General features: G+C 54.9%; 2 protein-coding genes across 7 annotated transcripts in view; both read left to right on the top strand.

Annotated features, from left to right (window-relative positions):
* RNF213 (ring finger protein 213) overlaps nt 1-3,915 on the top strand; it is a 51,612-nt gene extending 47,697 nt beyond the window's left edge. For both annotated transcript variants that reach the window (XM_068413002.1, XM_068413001.1), the window contains exons 63-69: nt 328-508; nt 632-833; nt 978-1,055; nt 1,365-1,562; nt 2,282-2,371; nt 2,482-2,660; nt 3,154-3,915. In XM_068413002.1, coding sequence (XP_068269103.1) covers nt 328-508; nt 632-833; nt 978-1,055; nt 1,365-1,562; nt 2,282-2,371; nt 2,482-2,660; nt 3,154-3,307 — 1,082 coding nt within the window. In that variant the 3' untranslated portion in view covers nt 3,308-3,915. The remainder of the gene's footprint in view (nt 1-327; nt 509-631; nt 834-977; nt 1,056-1,364; nt 1,563-2,281; nt 2,372-2,481; nt 2,661-3,153) is intronic.
* Nucleotides 3,916-3,987: 72 nt separating this feature from the next.
* Nucleotides 3,988-23,060, top strand: ENDOV (endonuclease V). 5 transcript variants are annotated; one of them, XM_068413588.1, is made up of 9 exons: nt 3,988-4,069; nt 4,461-4,632; nt 5,771-5,905; nt 6,348-6,387; nt 6,490-6,602; nt 6,712-6,780; nt 7,440-7,568; nt 13,685-13,761; nt 14,789-16,225. In XM_068413588.1, the coding sequence occupies exons 1-9, from the start codon at nt 4,017-4,019 to the stop codon at nt 14,814-14,816; spliced, it is 816 nt and encodes a 271-aa protein (XP_068269689.1). In that variant the 5' UTR covers nt 3,988-4,016; the 3' UTR covers nt 14,817-16,225. The 5 variants fall into 5 exon arrangements, with proteins under 5 accessions (XP_068269689.1, XP_068269688.1, XP_068269687.1 ...); XM_068413587.1 differs by having other exon boundaries at nt 14,786-16,225; XM_068413586.1 differs by having other exon boundaries at nt 13,685-13,858.

Raw genomic sequence — 23,060 nt, 5'->3', positions numbered from 1 at the left:
GAGCTTGCCAGCTGTCAGACACCGAATGCTCCTCTGCCCCTGCCCTTGGACAGTTCAGATTCCTCCCATCAGTGATGCTGAGACATATCCTCAGAACTGACCCTGGCCATTAAAGGTTTAAGATCTAGGTGCCAATGGAAGAATTTGTTTCCTTCTTGTAGTATTCTCACCCGAACTTGCTCCCTTTAGTGCTTATAAGTAATGCAGAGAGTGCTGCTTTGTTCAGGTTGTGTACTTGGTCCTGACCTGGGTCTGCTCAGGGGAGGCTTGCTCATCGTGGGCTGGCTCTGGGCCACCTCAAGCAGTCTTCTCTGCCTTTTATTTCAGGGGAAATTAAGCTTCCTAAAGGCTACTGTGATGCTGACCTGACCCTGGACAGCGAGCTTGAGGTCCTTCTGCCACGTCGACAAGGGCTGGGCCTCTGCTCCACAGCCTTAGCCAGTTATCTCATTAGTCTGCACAATGACTTCATCCACTCAGTGAACAAACACATCAAGGAAGATGATAGGTATGTTGCTATTCCAGCTAGACAATTTTTTTGGCTGGTTATGTTACCTGCTACCACACAATCAGCTTTCCCTGCTTCATAAAGGCTTCTTGCTCTAAATGGAGACTGTTTTCCCTTCTGCAGGTACTTGATCAGTCCGTCAGAAGTGGCTGACCTGCACTTGATCAGTTACGAGGTTGACAGAGACCTGATTCCTCTGATCTTGTCCAACTGCCAGTACAGCATGGAGAAGGGAGGGGAGACGTTGCAGGACTTTGATCTGGAGAGGATCCAGCAGCAAGTCATCAGCAAGTTCCTGCAGGGGAAACCACTCATCACCCTAACGGTAGGAGAAGGCAGCTGGCTATGCTTTCTGCAGACAGCTTGGCTGATGTTGGAGCCCTGCAGTGTTTGCTGCAGCCAGGCATGCACTGCAGCAGGGTTAGCAATGTTACCAAAGCTTTACAACCCTGGGTTTCTCTCCTGACAGGGAATACCTACCCTTGTGTACAGACATGATCGGAATTATGAACAGCTGTTTAATGATGTCAGGAATAAGCTGGATCAGGTGGGTTTCTGCATTGGTTAGGAAACAGGGCAGGCATGTGACCCCTGACATCCCAAGAAATGTTAGGTTTGTCTTCTGTCACTTGCCTTGTTCAGCTGAAGGCTTGTCTGCTCATCTTTCAGCATGCCTTGGATATGTACAAACTGGCCTCCTTTTTTCAGGGTTTACAAAGGAAAGGGATGTAGTTAAAGCATTTTCAGTTTCCTAAATCTGGGGTTCTGCCACCTTCCATTACTTTAGCAACTTGAGCAGCAATAAGGAATGGCTCTAAACTAATATTAGCAACTGCTTTGACTTCATGGTTTTCAGACCACTCTCCCCAGTTCCGTGATGAACATGATCAGTGGGGAACTACAGTCTTACAGTGATGTCTGTGATGCTCTGTCCATCACTGAAATTACCTTGGGGTTCCTGGCCATGGCTGGAGAGAATGCTGAAATGCTTCTGACTGACTACATTGAAAATGTTCTGCAGATGAGTGATCAGACAAACCCTCATGTACTGCAGGTGGGTCCTGAGAGCAAAGCTCTTATTCTTACAGCATAAAATCTGCACTAGTTTATACTAAATCCAGCCAGTCTGATTTCCAAGCCCAGCAAAAGTTCAGCTTGAAAAGGTATGTGGTAGAATTCCCTCCCCACCATATTCAACAGCAGAGGGGAAACAATTTTCCCTTCCCCTGCAACCACTGTTTGCAAGGTGGGAGCATCTACTGGCTTGTGATGCTCAGCAGGTTCTTGCAAAACCCCACAGAAAGGTCAGGTGCAGGATGTGCAGAAGGTCAAACTCTTCTCTGCAGATCCAAGCTCTTCTGTTAGCACCAGGAAGGAGAACTCTCAGTTGAGTGTCAGCATAATTAGTTACAACGCTAAAACTGAGAAAAGGGAGAACTTTCAGTTGTGAGTCAGCTTTCAGTGACAGGGGCTTGCCTGGTGCTGAGCAGGATTGAAAACATCCCTTTACATCTCAAAACTGGTGACAGGGGAAGGTTTTATCTCCTAATGCTGTGTGAAAAGAGGCCCTTTACTGATAGGCAAAACGGGGAAGAGGGAGAGAGAGATGGGCTTCTATGCCCAGGTGAAAAGGACTCAGTGAACTCCCTGCTGAACTCTCTGCGCTTGTGTTCCTCTCCAGTTGTGACCAGTATGGGCAGGGCAGGGTGTGCACAGGTTCCTAAACACATCCCTTACACCCCAGTTCACTCCATATATGTGTTTTTCTTTCAGGCCCTCAGACGATGCCACCTAAAGCACAACATATCCCTGTGGCAATTTCTCTCTACCCACAAATCTGAGCAGCTTCTCCGCCTCAAAAGGGTACGGTACACTGGTAACTTCAGTGTCTCATCATCTGTTTCCTCTTCTCCAAATGAAGTTGCTCAGATGTATATGGTTGGTTGTTTTTTTCCCCCTCACTGCATTTTTAGGATCCTTTTGTAGATGTCAGCACAGTCTACAAAGCTGAGCTCAGTCCAGAGATTGCCAAGCTCCTCAACACCTTCCTTGTCCACTCACGGCTGGAAACCTTCCTGCAGGAGCTCCACGAAATGATCATCTTGAAGCTGAGACGTGTCCATGCTGTGGATGAATTCAGACCCACATGGAGGTAACAGAGTTGTTATTAACTTAAGCTTCTCTGCCTCTGCCAATGCATGTGATGGGGACGGTTCACTTGGGAAGCGCCTGCCCTGCGGGACACAAAGCACAACCGTCAGCATTAAGAACATGCAGCGAGTTCTAAGACACGCTGCCTCTTCCTGGCGTGTGTGACTCTTCTCCATCTTACACAAGCTGTTTTGGGAACACTGCTGGAATATACCAGGAGCTGCTGGAATATACCAAGCACTTCTGCAGTCACTCAGATGAGCGCACTCAGCTTTCCACACGCACAGCTTGGCCCAGACAGCTTAATTCTGACCTGCTGCATCCCATTTCTGGGTTCTTTAGCCTCTCTATAAATCTGACTGGCTGTTTAATCCTTCTTATTATTAAAACTCTGTATACTTAACGTTGGTCCATTCCTACCACACAAAACACTGTGGCATTTGTAGTTTGCTGTACACCATCTATTAATGCTACTTTTGCTCTTTGTTTTCCAGCCTGAAGGAATCTCTCATTCCTTTCCTTGATGCAAAAGACTCTGAGTTAGCTACGGAGCTGCAAGAGATGTTCCCAGATGAGATTCTTCTCTCTCACGCTACTGCTACGTGGAAAGCAGCCGCTCTCTTCAAAAGAGAGCGTAGGGAAAGCTAGGACCACCTGCTCTGCCTGACCTTCCTCCTCTACAGGGAATTTTAGTGCCACAACCACCTGGTGTTGGTGAGATTCTGGAACATTGGGGAGTTTGTTGTTTGGTTTGGGTGTTTGTTGTTTTTTTGTGGGGTTTTTTGTGTTTTTTTTACTAACTTCAGTACCAAAAGTATGATGTGAAGATGAGATGCTTTCATGCATCAGAAGGATGGTGGAGAAGCAGAAGGCTGCATGTACAGAGACTCTTGTAGTCATCATACAAAGACCAAAACCCCAAAGCCCCCTGATGAAGATGAAGGATTTTTTTAAAGAAGATGGGAAGGGTTTGGGTTTTTTTTGCCCTCTGCATTTCTCTGGACCCTCAGCTGTCACGGCTCCTTCTCCCGCTGCTCCTTTCTTGCTGCTCCGGTACCGAGGACTGTTTTCCGCATCGCTGCAGCACCGGGACCAAGTTGGGAAAACACCGAGGGACGCTGCTCCCTCGCTGCCTTCCCCTCCCGCGGCGGCAGGGCCCTCCGCTGCCGCGTTACCCCCGAGGCCGGGCCCCTCTCGCGGGCCGCCGGCTCCCCCCGCCCCGCCCGTGTTCCCCAATAAAGTTCGTTCTCCTCCCACTGCCGCTCCCGCCTCGTTCCCCGCCGCGCCCGGAACGGCCGCGCTCCGCCCGCGTTCCCGGCGGCGCCGTCGGGCCCGCACGGGCTTCCGGCGCGGCGCCATGGCCGGGCGGGCCGCGGGGCCGCCGGCAGCCACGCTCCGCCACTGGGAACGGTAACGGCGCGGCCTGCGCATGCGCGGGGGGGGGCGGTGGCCATGGCAGCCGTGCGCGGCTGGGCCTGGTGTGGCGGGTGGGCCCGGCCCGGCGGGGCTCCCCCGTTCTGCCCCCTCTGCGCCGGGCCGGCCGCGGCGGGGCCTCCTTCCCTCCCCTTCGCCCCCCGCCCCGCTCAGCCCCGGCTCCTATTGCAGAGCAAGCGGGGGGCTTCCCCTGTCCCCACACGCTCTGGGGCCCCTCGAGGAGAGCCCCCCGGGGCTCCTCCTGTGGCTGCCGGCCTCGGGGCACAGCCCGACCCCGGTGAGTGGTGCTGAAGCAGGGCCTCGGTGCTGGGCGAGGCCTGGGGCCTCGGAGGAAGGGGCACCGTTGTCACCACGGGTGTTTCGGCAGAGAGCAGGCACAGTTAAAAGCCGGCCTGGTCGAGGAGGACACCGAGGAGTGGCAGAAAGATTCAAGTTTTACAGGACTGGAGAGAGTGGGAGGTGTGGACTTATCTTACATCAAAGGCGATGACGCCAGCGCCTGCGCGTCCCTGGTCGTGCTCAGCTACCCGGCTCTTGAGGTAACGGCAAGCGGACAACTTCTCTCCTCAGGGTTGTGTCCAGGTGTTCAATAACACGAGGGTTCTTATAGAAAACTTACCCAAAGGCCATTATCTGCTGCCCCTCTGCCTCGCAGGACGTCAGTAAGTTATCACGTGTGTGGTCAACGAAGCCGCCAACCGTACGTCCACAAGAAAGATAAACAGAGGAAAGAAAACGCGTGTGAGGATTTAGATATAAGTTTAGGAAGAGGCGATGCAAACTGCTCCTACGCGTGAGTGGCTCGTAGGATTACTGGGAGCTTACAAGGCGTGAAGGGATAGTTGGTAAATCAAAAAATACCATCATGAGGTAGAGTCCGTGGTCAGGCACAGAAATCCGTAACTGGTTTAGGTGTATATTGAAAATAATCAGTCTCAGCCGCCACCCAGAAGGAGACAAAAAGGACTGTTGTTATTCAGATCAAGAGAGGAAATTAAAGCATTTGTAGCGCTCAAACAGCAGCTGTCTTCTTTGAATTCTTGCTGGGAATCAGCTAATGATATGGGATGTAACATCATAAAAGCCTTCTCAAAACCGCCGTGCATCCCACATCCCACAGTCATTTTACTTCAATTAATAAAGATTTTTGGTCTTTTTCCCAGCTTTCAAAATGATATAAAAATTATCTTTAACTATAAAACCTATAACAAGCAGAGAAATAAAGTTTGATATTAGCCACTGGGATTTTTATGAACTGGATTTCAAATCCTGCCTTGATTCTTGCACGATCGTTTTTTTGTCCTGTCTTACGGGGTTTCTTTTGGCCTATCCCAGCTCGCAGGCAGACACCCTTTGATACTGCTCTGCCCGGGTGAACTTCGAGGTCCCCGCTGTGTATCTGAATAGCTGCCCTAATTTTGTTTCCAGGACTTCACTCTCGAGCAGGGTACAGGAGGCGGTGTCCAGCCCTCTTCTGTCCATTATCCACCCCTTTCTCTAACTGAGTGACAGAATGACACAACCCAATGGCCTTGGCTTTGTGGGAGAGGTCCAGAAGAGTACTTTAAAAAAGATGAGAGTAAGGGACGTAAACCAGAGGAGCTGCCTCTGAAGCAGTCAGGAATCAACCAGCCAAGTCCTGGAGGTCACGGTCTGTGCACTGTCCCCTGCTCCCAGGTGCTGTACGAGGATTGCCGGATGGTGGCTGTGAGCGCCCCGTACGTGGCGGGGTTCTTGGCCTTCCGAGAGGTCCCTTTCCTGGTGGAAGCTGTTCAGAGACTTCAGCAGGAGGAGCCCAGGCTCAAACCTCAGGTGTGGCGTGTTTCTTTGTCCTGACTTGAGATGCCATGAGGGCGCAGAGTACTGCTGAAAAGTGTTCCTCCCTCTCCTGAGACCGCACTGTCTGGCTCTTTTCCCCTGGCGAGGCAGAAAGTGCAGTGTCAAAGTTGTGTTGAAGCATCTGTTGGCGTTTCCTCCGGGCCCAGGGCTGCTGAGCCAAGAACAGCCAGGCCTCCCTTGGCAACGGGAGTGCTGTTCTGCGTGCAGCACCGGTGCAGAGCGCTGCCAGCCACTCGCAGCTCGTGCTGCTGATCATTTAGAGCCAGGGGTAGATAGCACTGCAGGAAAACCCTTGTAGAGAGAAGTAAAAGAACTGAGAGTGGCTTCTCCTTCCTCGCAGGGCCAGCATCACTGTTTGCTTATAGGAGTGGCTCTCAGTGCACAGCAAATAACAATTCTTTTTTGGCTTTTTCAGGTGCTTCTTGTAGATGGGAATGGCCTGCTCCATCCCAGAGGTAGGACTTGCCTGGTGAGCCCTGCTCTCCAGGGTCCCCGTGCTGCCGCTTGAGATTCCTGTTCTCTGGTGTCCTGCAGTTACAGTGACTCGTTGTTGGCAGGATTTGGTGTGGCCTGTCACCTCGGGGTCCTGACAGATCTACCATGCATTGGAGTGGCCAAGAACCTCCTGCAGGTGGATGGCTTGGTCAGGGATGAGCTGCACAGACAGCAGGTTAGGCCAGGCTGGGAATTTATTTCCACTCTTTAGTATCCCAAGAGAACTGGGACAGCTGCATACAAGTACTTTCTAACCCACTGACCTTGTGTGTGTTTATCTCTAGATCCGTTCCCTGCAGAGCGAAGGAGATGCGTTCCCACTGACAGGCACTTCGGGGCGAGTCCTGGGCATGGTAAGCTGCGAGGAGTTCCCTTTTTGCTTGGCCATCAGGTCTTCCAGCTTTGTGTAGCTGGGAGCACTGGAGGATGTTGTCTCTGTAGTGGGACTGAGTGATATTAGTTCAGGAAGATGCAGTGTGAACAGGCGACCAGGAACGCTGCTTTGCCTTTCCTGTGAGCTCAGATATTTATAGAAAGAGTTGACAGTTCAGGTGCTGGGTATATTCGCATCCATGGCTATGGCATCTGACGGTGCCATCCAGCACCCCCGTTCACTAACCCCAGTCAAGGAGAGGTGCCAATTCTGTAGCAGCTCACCAGGATGAAATATGGGAGCATGTGACACAGGAGAGTGCTGCACAGGAAACAGGCAGATGGGGGGAAGCTTCCTGGAAACTTCGTGTTCCTTCAACGTGGTCTGCAGTAGCAAGTCTCACCGCTTCCCAGAGCGGTGTGAGGCATTAGGGGAAGGGCCACAGGGCTCCAAAAGGGCTGACAGTCCCTGTAAGGAGATACTCAGGAGTAGAGGATCGGGAAGGCTGGGAGTTACTAAATACAGAGCCACCATCCCACCTTCTGAGGGCAACTGGCTAGCTTATAGTTCATCTGCCACTCTGTGTTTGTTAAAATAAGCCTCTTAAATATTTGATCTTTCTTGTTTCTGAATGCCCAGGTCCTGCGCAGCTACAACAACAGCTCTAAGCCGCTTTACATCTCCGTGGGTCACAGAGTGTGCCTGGAGACAGCCGTGCGTCTGGTCAAGTCCTGCTGCAGGTACCGGATCCCGGAGCCCATCCGTCAGGTACGGGAGCAGGGGAGCTGAGGCAGGGGAGCAGGCAGTGCAGGGGCTGTGCGTGCCAAGCCTATGGCCATGTTTCAGAGCCGCAGTCTGCCTGGCGGTTCTGCAGTGGGCACCCTTGTTGCTGGCCTGTTCTCCTCAGCCTGTTGTGTTGTTGGTTACGTGGTAGTTACCTGATCCTTCCTTCCTCCTCACTTGTTCTTCTGATGCAGCCCTCACTGCAGAGCCGGCCTGACTGATTTCTTGGTTGCTCTCTGCAGGCAACTTCTGTGATGCTGATGTTAATACACAGGAGCTGGAAGTGCAGCTTTCCTGGGCGCTTTGAGCCTAGCACAGACTGCAGTGCTGCTCCTCTGGGCCTTTCCCTGCTACTGCAGGCTCTGGGGCGGCAGCCAGCCGGTAGGTGACAGCACTGGATCACCGTCCGTGAGCCGCAGCTGCCACCAAGGCTCAGCTTCAGCCTCGTTAAATCGCAGCAGGGCTTGAGGGAAGGGTCTGGCGAAGGGTAAAGCCTCTGGGACTTCTAGCCTGGCAAGTGCTTCCCTTCTCCCGGGGTCACCCTGCTGTTAGTGGCTCAGGCAGGCCCGACCCAGCGACAGGGAGCAGGGCCCGTTCGGATGTCCGTGGGTGTGACACTGCCCTGGAACGCGCTGGTCCCCGCGCTGCACCGCCGTGCTGGCCGGGCGGCTGGCCACCTTGGCTCTGCAGCTCTCAGAGCAGCACTGAGGTGATCCTGCTGAGGGCTGTTACGCAGTCTCTGCACGCAGGAGCTTCTCGTTGGTACTGTAGTGTTTATTATAGTTATAAAGCAGACAAAAATCTACCGCCTTAGAGCAAAGCAAACCTTGAAGTGTCCGTAGCAGAACGGGAGTTTCTGATCTCATACCCCACTACCTGCCAGACGGGAGTAGGCTGATAGATCTTATGTAATCTCTTCCTCTTCCAGCAAGGGACAGATGCCTCCGCAGAGCTCTGAGCTAGCTCTGCAGCTCGGCATGTTCACAGGAAAGGGGAAGAGCATTCTCGTTGGAAACAGAAGGGTGTCTTGGAGCTTTTCATCACCCTCATTTCATTTCCAACTATCACCAGTATTTGTCTGTGTTCTGAGACTCTTCCAGTTCTCTAACTAGGACCTTTATTTAAAATGATGGAATGAATTGTTGTCACTTTTCTTACAGAGAGATGAAAAATCCAAAAGGGAGTGTGCTTCCTGTAGAGGCAGAGGGATGGCAGGAGATAAGGCCACTTAAACCTTTCCATGGGACTTCTCCCTGTCGCAGTTCCTCTGGTAACTGTCACAGATCTTGGCACAGGGCAGCGCTGGAAGCTTCAGCTCTTGAGCACGTAAAGCTGGAGTTAGGAAGTAGAAGGCTGTGTGGAATCCTGCCACGGATGGCTGATCTGGCCTTTTTGCTACGGTGTGTCCCCAGAACAGGCTTGCAGACCTGCGGGGTGATGTGCTTATGGCTTCCCCAGTGTTGTAAAGACTTCTGGACCATTAGCTCTTCGTTTGTAAGTTCTGGTAGCCCTGGAAGCATAATGCTCCTAGGAGAGCTCAGCTGCCCGTACATTTGAGGCTGTATTTGTGGCTTCTACAAAGGCAGCTCTGTGCTGCACCATGTGTAGTGCTGTGCAACTGTTGTGGGAACTTAAACCTCCTGCTTTCCTGGAGGTATGGCTGGCCAGTCTGTGTGGGGTCTGCGTGCTTCTCGGGCACGCAGCAGTGTCTAGGCAGTTGTCAGAAAGGGTTTGATTGACGTTCAGCCCGTAATGTGGCCACGCTGCCAAAGGGACTGTGGCTGTGGTGCAGGGGAGAGAAGTGATCTTTCAGAGAAAGCAGAAGGAAGTTCATTACCACCTACGAGTATTTATATCTCACTTAGTCCTTATTCCACGTGTAAGTGCAAGGTCGATCTGGGAGACTTTTGCTTGCCTGGGGGTGATCTCTCTGCCCAGCCAGATTGTGAGATTCTGAGGTTCTGCAGAGAGTTGGTCCTTTGGAGCTGCCCAGACAGGGACTGAGGTAGGCAGGAGCTGTCAGCCCGGAATGAGAAGCAAAGCATTCGGAGTGAGTGGCACTGGAACAACACCAAGCCCTCCTGAGAGCGACTGCCCTTGCCTCCTCCTGGCAGAGGTCAGACCCCCTCTCCAGCGTTTGCCCACGCTCCAAGCCTGCTCCCACCCAGGATCCCCAGGCACAGCGGGGAAACGGAAGCTTTTAACACTCTCCAGCTGACAAGGGTGGCACTGGGGCTGATTCTTCTGCTCTCGCTGGTTCAGGTTCCTGGTTGGCTGCACACCAGCCTCCAGCTCACTTGATCCTTTTAGCTCCCGCTGGCACCTTGCCCAGCTGGTTCCTGCTGGCTCAGGATGCGGCTGATGGGACAGCCTGATGTTGCTCCAGCCCACCAAGAAGGACAGAAGTAGGCCTGCCCAGAGCTGTGAATTTCTGCAGCTCACTTCATGTGAAATATTAAACACTTCTCCTTAGGAGAACTGAGAAATAAGCCATCACCTCTCCCCTCTGTGTGCACCGCTCCTGCTGCCCAGCAGGGAAATCAGTCCCCGATACCCTGAAACTCGGACTCCCTTCAGATGTACCCCCCACTGCAAGCTTCCTCTGTGCACAGGGATCACCACTGCCCCTCATAAAACAGGGAAAGCAACAATTCCAGGCCCTAATGCCAGCACTAGTCCCCTCTGAAAATAGAAACAATCTGTGAGGATTATTACGGGACAGTTATCCATCTTATTGATTAGCCTCGGTTAATGCGCTGGGTTAAGCTGTCTCTCAGCACTGCGTTAGGAGTGAGGACTGGCCAGTAACTTGCCACCTAATCAAGCATTAGCTTCTGTTACCAGCAGAATGTGGTTAGGGTTTTTCTTCCCTAGAAAAACAGTTTGTAGATGTGACTCTTGCTACCTTGGTCTCCCAGTAGGGACTCTATTGAACAACCTCCTTCCCTGGTTATAAAATACATCACGTAATCTCTTATCCTGAAGAGTGATCAAAGTTATTTGTCAGTTCGGTTATGAAACTGTCCAATTATAGAGAGAAGGGAAAAAAATCTCCCAAACAAACCACCCCTTATGTAACTATTTCTCATTCTCGAGCCTGCAGAATTGCCAAGCAGTTGTGGAGCTGCGATCCCAGCAGTAGCAGGCAGAGCCTCCACCCGAGGGGTCTGGTGGGAGCGGCAGGACGGAGGGGTGCTGGGGAGCTGCTCGAGCTACGGGCGAGACTCTCCAGAAGTAGAACAGCAATGGGAGTAGCAAATGCTTCAAGGGCAGCCACTGGGGATGCATTAACCCACTTTATTAGCGTGATCATCGTATGCTGTGAAGCTTTTCCAGCTGGGAAGGTCACATACTGCTTTTTAAGTGGAGAGAGACACTCTGCCTTTGAGGTGGGGCACAGCAGCTGGTCTCAAATGTCACGGCGTAGCAGTGTTTTTGAGAAAGGAAGTTTCTAAAAAAGAAGAAAACTTTGAGGGAATGTAGAAGTCGAATGCTGCTTCTCAAAGTTGTCCAAGAACCTGGGATCTGCTTGCTTGGGATAGCACCTAAGACTCTTCTGCTAGTGTGGCGCAGTACTGGAGAGCTGAACGATAACACTTCAGGGGGACAAAAACATCCAGTAAACACCCAGCAACACTTTCTGTAGCTCTTGGGATTTCCGTTGGTGCTCTCCTTGCCCCACTCTGACCACATGCTGTCCTGCCTTGCTGATAAGACACACCAGTCTAGTTTTGCTGGTGAGCTCAGGAGGGCTCATGTCACAGGAGAGTGTATCAGAAGAGGAAGGGAGGAACTGGGCACTTGCATGAGGATGGGTTTGATGAGGTTTGGTGACAGCTCCAAGCTCAGTTTCAGACGAGGAGGGCTGTAAACCATGGATTTGGTAGAGTCTCAACATCACTCCTTTTGATTTTGGTATTGGAAAGCAGTGCCCAGAGCACAGATACGGCCTGGGGTGTAAACCACTCCCGTTGTCCTCCTTGGCAGCTTTGCCTTTGGTCTCGTGAGGTAGGGCAGTGGGAAAGGTGCGTCAGTCACTTGCCTTGCAGCTGCTGCCAAGAAGCGATAGAGCCAAGGATGTGCTTGTGTCTTGTCTCTGTTTGCTTTTAGGGGATGTTTTTACCTGCTTTAGCTGCATAATTACCACGGCACAGCCAGCCCATCAGGCGCACAGGCAGGATGAGCCAAGCTCTTGCCTAGGGAAAGGATACGCAGCAGACGAGTGGTGCGCTGCTCCATCTGTTGCTGCATCACACAACTGCTGGAGCGGAGGAAGGAAGGGATGGGTACAAGGATGGGCAATGCCAGCTTCTCCCTTTTCATCCCGTATCCTGTTGAGCTTGCCGTGTTCCCAAGCTCTTCGCAGCCCTCTCTGTCGCTTTGTTCCCCTCCCTCAATTTACAGTTTCCCGTGGCGGGCAGAGTCCCATTTCTCAGCTGATTAGTGACCAGAAAAGCTGATGCTTTGGGAACATCACAGTGTCACAGCTGTAAAGACCATGGATGATCCTGGAGTGCTGTGAGCCCCGAGGCTGCAGCCTGCACCTGCCTGCAGTGCCGGGGGGAGTCCCTGTCAGCACAGGCCTGGGACACAGCTTCTGTTTCACCAAGTGTACAGTGAAGGTTGTTGCAGCAGAGTCCGTGGGGCATTCTGCTGCTCTGGGACAAGTCGATAAAACGCTCCAGTAGTTCCCCACCGTTTGAGGAGGGATCTACGAGCCCCTGCCTCAAGCTAAATTGCCTTGCGACGCTGCAGAGATCTGCCTTCACATCCATCTGGTTTTGGCACTCCCAGCACCTCTCTGGGGCCAGGGGACATAGTGCTTTTGTACGTCAGTGTAGGCTGAAGGGTTTTGCCAGCTTTGAGCAAAGGGGGTGAAGAAGATCCCAAGAAGTAGAAAGGCGGGCAGAGTCCTGGGCTGAGGAGGAGTCATTTGTTTTGGGCATCTTTATCTGTGAGCATTTTGCTGATGCACAGGAACTCCTCAGCGGAGACCTACACGTGATCACGGCATGTGATCTGTTTACAGGGTGCAGGTGATGGAGCAGCTTCTGTTGGTTCAGTGGGAGAGCTCGTGTATTTATTGGAATATCTCCTCTCGAGGGAAGGCAGACTTACCCTGCCCTCAGGTTTCTAACAAGTCCAGTCCATCTCTCATCAGACAGTGATGAGCTGTTGCAGGGGAAGGCCTGTGAAGGAGCTTGGCTGCTTGTTACATTTTCCTGCGTTGCATTTGAAGGTGCCTACCTGGGGGAGAAGGCATTTGGGTCTGTTCAAAGGATGAAAGCACTAGGCCACTTTCAGGTCTCTCCTGGCTCTGCTGCCAGGGTTCATCAAAGCAGGGTTGCAGTTCTGGCGTAGAGACAGGGCAAAATGGAAAAGCAGCCCATCTCCTCAGCAGCCCTCCCCTTGCCAGTGAACACCTCCTCCTGCTAAGCCTCTGGGAATCCTTGCTGGCCTGTCACATCCCTGGACGATGGGGAGGGCATCTTAGGAGCCGTCCAGTGTGGGTGTGAGGTGAGGCATTCCAGCGGGGTCGGTGCTTGCTGCAGGAAGGCTCACTGCACTGCAGTGTGTGCTGGAAGCCTGCGCTCGTTCATCCTCTGGGTCCCAGAGGGACCCTTGGTGAAGGCTGGTTGCGCTCGGATGTGCCGAGGAAGCCCAGTCTGGGTCCTGGTTTGGCTGTCCATCCTGCCGTGCCTGGGGTAGGTCAGGCTGAGCAGGCCTTGGGCACAGGCTGGCAGGAACTGTCTGTGCCCAGCGTCTCACCTCCTTACTCCTGTGAGATGTAAAGGGGCAGACAGCAATGGTTCAGTGAACGTCATTTCTGCTTCTGAAAGGGACTGCACTCCGGTATGGCTGTTTGGTCCAGGACCCTCTGTTTCTTCATTTTAAGTTTTCATTCTCCCAAGCAGCTTGCAGTGAGGCACAGGAACCAAACAACGAAAGAAACAGGCAGGTTCCTCTTTGCAGCGCAGCCGTACAAGAGCTGTTTGTGATGTACCGACGTCAGGGGGTGCAGGGGCTTTCTGAGATAACGAGGGGGAGGCACCGAGCAGACTGATCAGTCCATTTTCACTTGTTTTCCTCCTTAATTCCAGGCTGATATTAGATCGAGGGAGTATATTCGGAAGCAGCTGTGTTCACCGCTGGAGGTTATATCTTCTGGGCCAGAGAGGTGGGTGTGTGGGCAGCCCAAGCAGCTGCCTATCCAGAGAGATCTGCTCATGTAATGATCTTGGTAATGGCATTAAAGGAACAGACGGGGTGACAAGGTGAGCTCAAGTGACATCGGGGCAGATGCTGCCTCCATAAAGGGTGATTTCTGGTGACTGTAGCCATGTTACTTCACACGTTTCTTCCGCAGAGCACCATGTCCTGGGCTGGGGAAGGTCACTGGGGATTTGGTCTTTTTCCGGTGCCTGCGATAAGCAAAGCACTAACGCCTACAGGTGTAACATGAGGGTGCACAGAAATACCCCGCAGGGAGCTGGTTTCTGCCCCCAGAAAGCGAGGGGAGGGTCAGGCCCCCCCGCTCTTACATAACAGAGGCCGGTGGCTGCTCTGTTAAACGGTATAAACCCACAGCCAGGCCCCTGGGGCGCAGGAGTTGCTTGTGTTGTGGCCACGCTGCCTCTGCAGCACAGCTGACAGGAGTGTGGTGGTGGGTTCCCCCAGACCCACACCAGCACCAGGCTGGACAGATACCAGATAGTATCTCGGGGGTGAGTGAAGTGTGTCAGGCCTCAAAGCCCACCCCGCTCTGCGGGTCCCGATGGAGCAGGAGTGCAGGCTGCCCCTGGCAGGAGCGAGGGATTACGTATGCTGAGGCAGCTCCTATGGATTCCTTAGGACACCTGGATGCAGATGGAGGTGAAAGGGGTTTCTCTGCTCTTGTAGTGCCAGTTGCACGGCATGGCCAGGCCATGGGGGTGGCCCTGTGCAGTGCCAGGCTGGGAGTCCCCAGTTTGTGCTGGAGCTTCATCTCTAACACCTGCCAGCCATGGCAGATGCTGAAGCTCACACAAAGGCTGGTTTGGAGGTCTGTGCACCAGAAAAACCAAATTTATTCCATTTATGACCATATATCTCAAAAGCTGAGTGTCCGAGCCCAGTATTCACCAAGTGACGTAGTTATTTGGTCTTCTTGGTTTCTACTTTTTTTTTTTAAGTCTGTGACCCTTCCCTGGTTTTGTTCCTAGCAGAGAAAAGGAGGCTGAACTGGATGATTAGTCTGACGCCAGAAGGAACTGGAGGGCCCCTCTTCGCTGGATCCTCTCCTCGCCCAAGACTGCGGTTCTGCCGAGCACAACAGCCGAGTGCCCCCCGGGGAGGGCAGCAAGGCTGTGTGGGTCAGGCCAGCGCCGGCCGCTGTGCCTGGTTCTGGGGGGCCGGCACACCAGCTTCTGTGCAAGGAGAATGCTTAGAGCATATTTCTCAGGGTTGATTTTTAAGCATTGTAAAAATATTTGTGTAAGCAAAGGGACACTTGTAAGTCTGCTGCAGCTTAACTCGAGCGCTTGGGCGGTTGCAGGAGGTGATTTACGAGAAGATGCTGAGGCACTTCACTGAGTTACAAACTCCAGAGCTGGCCTTTGGCTCCCACCACACCTCTGTGGCACAGAGACTGCCCTCCTCATCGTCTTTGGAGCAGCTTCCCCCCGGTCCCTGCAGCCTGTACTCTCACAGTCACTTTGCACGTCTCCGGGGAGCAGAAGCCCCGGACGCAGCCCCGGCTGGGCCCGACAGACGGGCAGAGGACGCCGCGTTTCAGGTGGGCGTGTGACTCACGAGGGAGGGGACGGAGCCAACAGTCTGCTGCGGAGCTTGGAAGAGGCTTGGAGGTCTGAGCTCCATCCAGGACCTGAGAAGCTTTCTGCCTCTTTGGTGTCGGTGGCTCCTGTGTGCCTGCTGCCTTCGTGCCATGCAGCAGCGACCCGGCCTCAGGGGCTGCGTGCGGGTCATCGTCTGTGCTGGGCACACGGCGCTCCGGTGTGTCTGGTCTTGGTGGGACCTGCTCTGCATTGCTGCTGGAGCACGATTCGGATGGAGGGGCATTATGGTACCCAGATTTGCTTGGTGTTACTGCGACCCTCTCCGCAGGGACTGGGGCAGGGGGCTCCTGGTACAGACCAGCTCTTCCTGAAGGAAAGATCATCTCAGGGGAAAGGAGACATTCCCATCAAGGAGAGTGGGGAGGGAGGGCCGTCCTCATACACTGATCAGTCAGGGTGGCCAGATCCCAGGCAGGGGTTTTTGCAGTCCTGAGTGGACCAGGAGCACTCCTGTCAGGTCAGGGGGGAGCTCTCTGTGCCCAGACACTGGGACCAACACCCATCAGTTAAGCCATGTGGGAAGCTTTGCTTTAGCAGCAGAGCACAGAACAGTTTCTATCCCCGAATCAATCAGCGAGTCTTGTCTAATTAGCAGGGCTAAAGCCTGTCCTCCCAAGGCCTGGGTTCCTGGTCGTATTTGGCAGGTTCTTCCTGGCATGTTGATTTAAAAAACCAGGGCTGGGTAAGATTCCAGCCTGGGGAGGAAAAAGGATGTTTTCCTGGGATTGGAGAGGGCTGCTCGGGGTCAGGACTCCTGTGGTCTGTTTAAATGCTGCCAAGCACTTTTGCATAAATTTATCTTTCAGATTTTGTTGCTCTTTTTCTCACCGCCACCTCAGTCTCGGTGCTGCTTTGGGTACAGAGGACTCTCAGCCCCTCCTGTGTGCCCGTGCAGCGTCTGTGCAGGAGTCGGGGCTGGTTCCTCCCGCAGCGCTGCGCCCTGAACCCCGCTGGGGAGAAGGGAGGAAGCACCGAGCGTGGCTCCCCTGGGGCCCCTTTGGGGAGCTTTGTCGGGCCGGTCCTCGGGGGGGTTGAAGAGGGGGACTGGTGCTGATAGGGTGCTTCCCAAAAAACCCCTTGCTGCTGGATATGTTTTAAAAGATAAAGCCAGAAGCAGCTGCAGTTTTCAAACCCCGAGAGGGAGCGTGCCGACTCCTGGGGAGCCTCAAAGCCATTTTCACACGGGAGTTTATTACGTGGGTGGACAGGGACGGGGAAGGGAAAAACGTCGCGGTGGAAGCGTGTTCCTTTGATCCTGGCGCTGTGTGTGGGATGAGAGGGGCTGCCTGGCAGGCCAGGGGGAGAGGAAGCATTAGGGCTTGTGTCCGACAGTGGCTTTGGCAGGGGACAGGGCTGCGGGAGGCTGCCTCGCTCCCGGTGCCATCGACGCAGCACCTCTTCTGCCACTGCTGCGTCCCCCGTCTCGAGGGAACAGCGCGGAGATGGAGCCTCCTAAAAAGCAGCCCCGTGACTGCACTGGTGCCAGCTTGAGAAACCAGTGCAGCAGCCGAGTGGGAGCAGCCTCCCCTGGTGCTGTCGCCTCCCTCGTCGTCGTGAAGACACCCAGAGCTGTCGGGGAGGCAGCGGGGGCTCGGGGCTCGCAGCTGGCCAGCCCAGCTGCTCCGCTGGCCCAGCTGAAACGCCGCCTCCCAGCTCCCAGGTGTGACGGGGAGGGGACCCTGGCAGTGGCCTCTTGTGAGGGAGGAGTATTAATCGTGTAATTAGCAGCGGTGGCCTGCTCTCCCGGCAGCGGGAAACTCAATCTGGCTTAACGAGGACGGGCTGGCTGTGCACAGCTGGGGTGTGCACACAGATGTGCTGGGGTGGGACCCCCCACCCCTAAAACCACCTCCTGCGCCCCCCGCCTCGGCGCACGGGTGGGTGCCTTCAGCTCTGAGCACAAACACCCTCTGGTCCCTTTCTGCCAGAACTGTTGAAGTTGGGGTGAGCCCTGCAGGACCCCCCGCGCTGGCAGGGGCAGGGCTGTTAACTGGGGAGCTCTCACTGGGAGGAATCGCTCTGGGGCCTTGCCCAGCTCGCCCCAGGTGCCGCGAGACCCTGTCGGCACCGAACGCTTCATCCATTTCTCATTGCAACCGCGTGAAGCAGCAGCTTCACCAAACCGTGGGGACAGGCTCTGCTCGAGCCTGTCACAAATGTAAGCACATCTGACAGGCTGGGGGCAGGGGACAGCTGCGCTTAGGTCTCATGGGCAGGACACCAGAGAAATCCATCTTTGTTTGCTGATTGCCTTGGCCTGGCTTTGCCGGCCAGGGAGCAGCCCAGGTGCATCCCAAGGTCTGGGTCACACCCCTCCTGCTGCTAATTTATCTCATTTGGGAGCACCTCACTTGGCTCAGCTGTGCAGAGGAGGGGGCTGCTGGGAGCAGAGCAGCTCGTGCTCGGGGGATTGTTGCCTTGGCAGAACAGGGGTTTCCTCAGCAGAAGGGACTGTGGCTCCTCCTGCCCCGGCCACGCTGCTGGAGCAGGTGAGTGTCTGCGGTTTTAAGCTCTCCTGGTACGTTGGTGACTCCGTGCTTCTGGTTGGTGTTTGATGATGAGAGGGTTGGGGTGAGCTGGTCAGTAGAGGTTCTGTGCTGTGTTCAGCCTGGTTTCTCAAGAGGAACGTGAGGCTCTGGCTGCTCTGGGGCTGCACCTGGGGGCTGCCTCTGCCCGGTGGGCTCTGGGCTCTTTGGTGGGTGCAAGGCCTGGGTGGTTTCCCTGCGAGAGAGCTGGGGCTGGTGATGCCAATGTGGTCAGCGGGGCCCAGCAGCCTGCCTGGCACCGAGGGGTGAGGTGGGAAAAGCTGACACCTTAAAATAACCCCCCCAACACCCCTCTGCGCCGCTTCCCCCCGCGTGCACTGACGCGTCTCTGCGCTCCTCTCGCTCCCAGTGCAGGTAAACTCCTGAGATCAGATGACTCTGGATTAAAGCCACCTCGATAGGGTTTAGCTGGAGGATGGGCATCACCTCGGCGGTGGGACGGTGCAGCCCCTCTGCGGAGCCCGTGGAGCCCAGGGCTCTGCTCTGCCCGGCTTTGGCATTTCCCTGGTGCTCCCACAGCTGCCAAAACGGGGGGAGGCCGTTAAACAAACGGACTAATCTCTGTGTTTGGTGTCTACCTGTGGCTCCCTGAACACAGTAAGGGATTAACTTGGTCTTTATCTAATTGGCTTATAAACGAGGGAAGGGAAAATCGCTTTGTAATGCATGAAACCTCCTCTTAATAGAAACTCAGCGACTGGAGCCTGAGTGTCCTTCCTCAGTAAACACACACATCTCTTCCTTCTTAACTCTCCGTTCACTGGAAATCAGCTGCATTGGGTGTTAAGTGTTTGTTCTCCAGTTCCCAACAATTTATTGCTGACTCCTTACAAAGCCTTGCCTTTTGTCATCACCAAGGGTGCTTTTCTCTTTAACATTTCTAGCTGGGACTGGTCAGGGGTCTCTGAACGGGTCTCGTTGCTGGGTCATTCCTCAGTGCCCAGGGCTGCAGGCTGGGGCAGGGTTGGTCACTGGCACTAATTGCTAAATAGAAGTAACGAAGGGCTGGCAAAAATCTGGGATGTGGATGGGAAACAGGAGTCAAATGGAGTGAAACCAAAGGGGAAGAAGATGGAGAGGTGAGGGAAGGAGACTGAATCCTCTCTTGTGGCTGCAGTGGGGGCTCTGTGAAAGGGAGAAGGTTGTTGGGGTAGTTCTTTAGCTTCTCAGTGGAACAGGTACCGTAACCCAACCCTTGCCCCTCTGCTGTGTGCCTGGAGGGTGGATTAAGGCTGACTACCTTTGATTAAACTGCTCTGCCACCTCTGCTGCCTTATCATTCAGGTGGGGCTGGGCTGTGGCATGAGCACCCTCCTGCTCCGCTGGCTGCCCTATAACCCCTACTGGGGGGATACACCCTGCGGGTTTGGGTTTCCTGGCTCTCTGTAAGACACGTGGCACCAAGACAGCTCTGCAAAACGATTCCTGCTGGAGGGGCGGTGGGGGTGTGGAGCGCGCCGAATCCCTCCCCTGCGGGAGAATGTGCGGCTGGGGGGGGATGTGTGAGTAGGGAAGCCTTAAAGAGCTGCCTGTCCTTGGGTCTGCCTGGATCTGCCTGGCCCGTGCAGCCTCCCGTGCGTGGCAGCTGTGTGTGGGGCACGTGGCCAGGTGGCTTTCGGAGCCACGACAGCGAGGAGAGGGCTGTGTGTCCCCCCTGCAGCCAGCTCTTTCCTCCAGGAAGCTGGTAATTAAAGCAGGAACCGTTTCTTGGCTTCGCTGGTGGGGAGGCTGGAGGGAGCTGCTCGCCCTGCTGCGATGCACGTGCTGGAGGGCTCGTGCCCTTGGCTCATCAACAGGCACAGCCCGCGCTGGCTTAATTAACCCTGAGCCGCCCCACGCGGAGCCTCCTCGCTGCAAGCTTGGCTTCCGCGGGTCAGGCTCAGCCCTGCGCACAGCCAGGGGCAGATCAAAGGCTGCCTGAGAGCTTCCCCATGCAAACCTGAGCTGGCCTAAGGAAACAAACCCATTCCCCTTCTGAACCCGGTATTGGTGCTGCCCGTCCAGGTAGGAGCTTCTCACCCACCTCCTGAGAGCTCTTGGGGCCACTTGTTTTACGGCTTTGTTTGCCCTCTGAGGACGTGAAGGGAGATGGAAGGTTTGTGCCAGTCAAATGCTGAGTATTTGTTGTGCTACAGGTTCTCTGGATCTGCTTCCTCTGTTTGTTGTGGGCACCTGGAGAGCAGGAAGGAAGATCTCCTTGTCCCTTGATAAGGGAGGGACGATGCTTTAGGATGCAAGTCTGTTTCTTCTCTGATTCCTGAGGGAGTCTAGATGAGTAACTCAGTCACAGAGGCATAAAGCTGGGTGAGATGAATTCCCACCTCCGTGTCTGGAGCTTGTGGTAGGCTGGATGCTGCTGGTGCAGTTTGTGTTGCAAGGACTGAGCTGTGGTGACTCGAGGTTTCTATTTCGGGACACTCTTGCTGAGGACAGGGAAAGGGGGTTTGTTGGGATTTCTCCCCACCCCCCAATTCTCATTCATCTTCCCTTTGGCTTGTCCCAATCATGTAGGTTCAGGAGGGGCCATTTCCCTCCTGCTTCCCCCAAACCAGGTGCAGCTGTAGCCTGGTGGCATGAAGCCATCCAGCACAGCGTGCACCCATGGGCCGCAGGGCTCCTGCTGCTGCAGGTCACTCTTTGCCAGCCACTTTCCTTGCCAGCCAGCTCCCCGAACACCTCCTGCCTGCCCCGACAGCCTTCCACCTGGAACAGGCGGCTCCGTCCCCTTCCTTGGCTTTAATTGTGTGTCATATAACGAGCAAGGCTCCCTGGAAGCAGGTTAGATGTGCATGTTAATAACAAACGAGGCAGCTGGGTGCCCACCACCCCAGTGAGGCTGGGTGGCCGTTGGCCAACTGCTGGCTCAGGGGAGGTCCTGGCCCCCGTGGGGACATGAGGTGGAACTGTGGATGGTCAGTGGGGCTGAAAGCCCTTGCTGGAGACAGCCTTCAGTGTCCAGTGTCTGCTGGTCCAACGTTGAACACTTCACAAGCCCCTGGGCTTCCCCTCCCGTGTTCCCAGGGTGTTTGGCTAGTGTGGGGCTGGTCAGGGCGGCTGCGTGCCGTCAGCTCTGCCCTCTGCTCTGCTCGGGGCAGGGAGGCTGGTCCCCAGCCCTGATCTCTGGCTGCAAACAGGTGATTTTAGTGTTGGTCCTTTCTGGGACAGCTGAGCCTCCTCGGGGCATCCGGGAGCCTCCTGTGCCTTGGGTGGGCGGTGGGTGCTGGCAGGGGACACTGGTGACGTTGGGCAGCATCGCGGTTCCCTCGCAGTTGTCTCCTCTTGTCCTATAAGTAATTCTCCACCCCAACCCCTCTTCCCTCTGTTGCTGTCCGTTGAGCCTCTCTAATCCTCACGCAGACACCTCTCACCACAGCCCTGCCAGCCCCCCGCCGTTATTTTGAGGCCATGTTAATTAAAAGCAAATGAGCAGAGTTTCTCTTGACATCCAAATTAATAGCAAACGAGATAATCGTGAGCTGTGTCATTCGGGTGATGGAGCAGCTCGTACAGGGCTTGGCCCAAAAGGAAGGTGGCAGATCTGCAGCGCGCACACGGGTCTCTCCTGTCTGGGGGCTGTGGCCGAGCAGAGCCGTGGCCATGGCCCCCCGAGAGGCCGCTGGGGAGGGGGTGGGAGGCAGGAGGGGTGGGATGCGGGAGCTCTCGGGCAGATCAGAGCACAGACCCGATTTCTTTGTGGCACCCGCTCCTCCAGACCCAGGGCCAGTCTCTGCCCACGGGGAGGGGAGCTGGCTGCAGGGGCTGGGGGCCTCGGCGGGCAGAGGTGAAGCCTTGCCCGGGCACGTCGGCCCAAGCACCGGGCAGCTGTACCGGGCTGGGACCACCGTGCCCCGCACGGGAGATGGGAAGGGGCAGGGGGTTGCAGGGAAGTGCCCACTCCATCTCTTGGGCTACTGGCTGGATTTATTGGGGGCCAAAGAGCCATCGCTGCTGGGCAGACACAGCCGTGAGCCTCCTCCCACGGAGCCTGGGCTCAAGGAGGAGGATGGGGTGGCAGAACAGAGGGTGCAGTGGGTTGGCTGCTCTGCTGGGGGTGCAGCCCCCTGGTGCTCTGCGGGTCCCTGCGTGTGCTGGCATCCTTCCCCGAGGGCACGCTCGGAGCACCTCGGTCCCCGTTCTGGAGGCCTGATCAGCTTTAAAAACACAAAATAAAAACCAGCCTGTAATTAATTCTTGGTTTAGTTCCCAACTCAGGGGCGTGATGCAGGATGTTTCCTTAGGAACGTGCTTTTTCTCGCTGTTCTTGGACTCGCTGCTTGGCTTGTTGTACCTCCGCCGCAGCCCCCAGCCGTGCACACCCCGCTGCCGGCGCTCGGGAGCTGCTGCGTTGATTTTGGGGCTTAATGTTATATTTATTGGGCGCTCCTGAGAGCGGGGAGCATGGGAAGCCCCAGGTGAGCGCGGGGGCTCCTGCCTCGCGCCCTGCCTGGCGTGGGCGGCTCTGCCAGGGGACGAGCATCGCCCGGCTGATGTTTTGACTGGAGCCGTTTCTCTCGCGGGGAAGCAGCTCCCGTGTGTGCTGAGGAGGAGGAGGGTGTGCTGGAGCAGCGGGAGGGCTGCTTGCCCACGGTGATGGGCACGGGAGGAGCCATGGTGCTGGGAGCCAGCTCCGCTCCCGTGTCGTCACTTGAAAGAGAAATATCAGTCTTCTTCACGAAGAGCGTTATTGCCCGCTAATAAAATATCAAACAAATTCTTAAGAGAGTGTTTAGGATGTGAAAGCCTGTGATAGATCTGGTAGCTTTGTGATTTGCTCAGAATTATGGTGGGTAGCGGTGTGATTACAGCTCCCTGATTAACACACAAACCTTGTTTGTAATGAGCAGGATTGGGAGGGTTTGGGAGATCCAGCTGGCCTCTAACCAAGCGATTTGTCGGAGAAACCTTGTTATCAGTTAGTTTGCTCGGTAAATGTCACCTGGCTTCTCTGTGTTTGCAGGAAACTGGTATCCAATTAATTTGATGTGGTTATTGCTCGTGACTGACACCGCAGCAGCCGCTCCAGCCCCGGGGCTGAGCGGAGACCCCCGCCGTGGCACCAACCGAAGGTGGATAAATTTAATTTTGATGAAAATAGC

The sequence above is a fragment of the Nyctibius grandis genome, chromosome 15, assembly GCF_013368605.1.
Source record: "Nyctibius grandis isolate bNycGra1 chromosome 15, bNycGra1.pri, whole genome shotgun sequence".
In the NCBI taxonomy this organism is placed as follows: Eukaryota; Metazoa; Chordata; class Aves; order Nyctibiiformes; family Nyctibiidae; genus Nyctibius; species Nyctibius grandis.
This window is presented reverse-complemented; position numbering and strand designations above follow the sequence as displayed.

What these genes read in the sequence shown, in the direction of transcription:
- ENDOV (XM_068413586.1), top strand. Translation starts at nt 4,017, where the DNA reads ATGGCCGGGCGGGCCGCGGGGCCGCCGGCAGCCACGCTCCGCCACTGG. An exon ending in ACGCTCCGCCACTGGGAACG is followed by an intron (nt 4,070 to 4,460) that starts GTAACGGCGCGG and finishes GTGTTTCGGCAG; the next exon opens with AGAGCAGGCACAGTTAAAAG. An exon ending in TGGCCTGCTCCATCCCAGAG is followed by an intron (nt 6,388 to 6,489) that starts GTAGGACTTGCC and finishes CGTTGTTGGCAG; the next exon opens with GATTTGGTGTGGCCTGTCAC.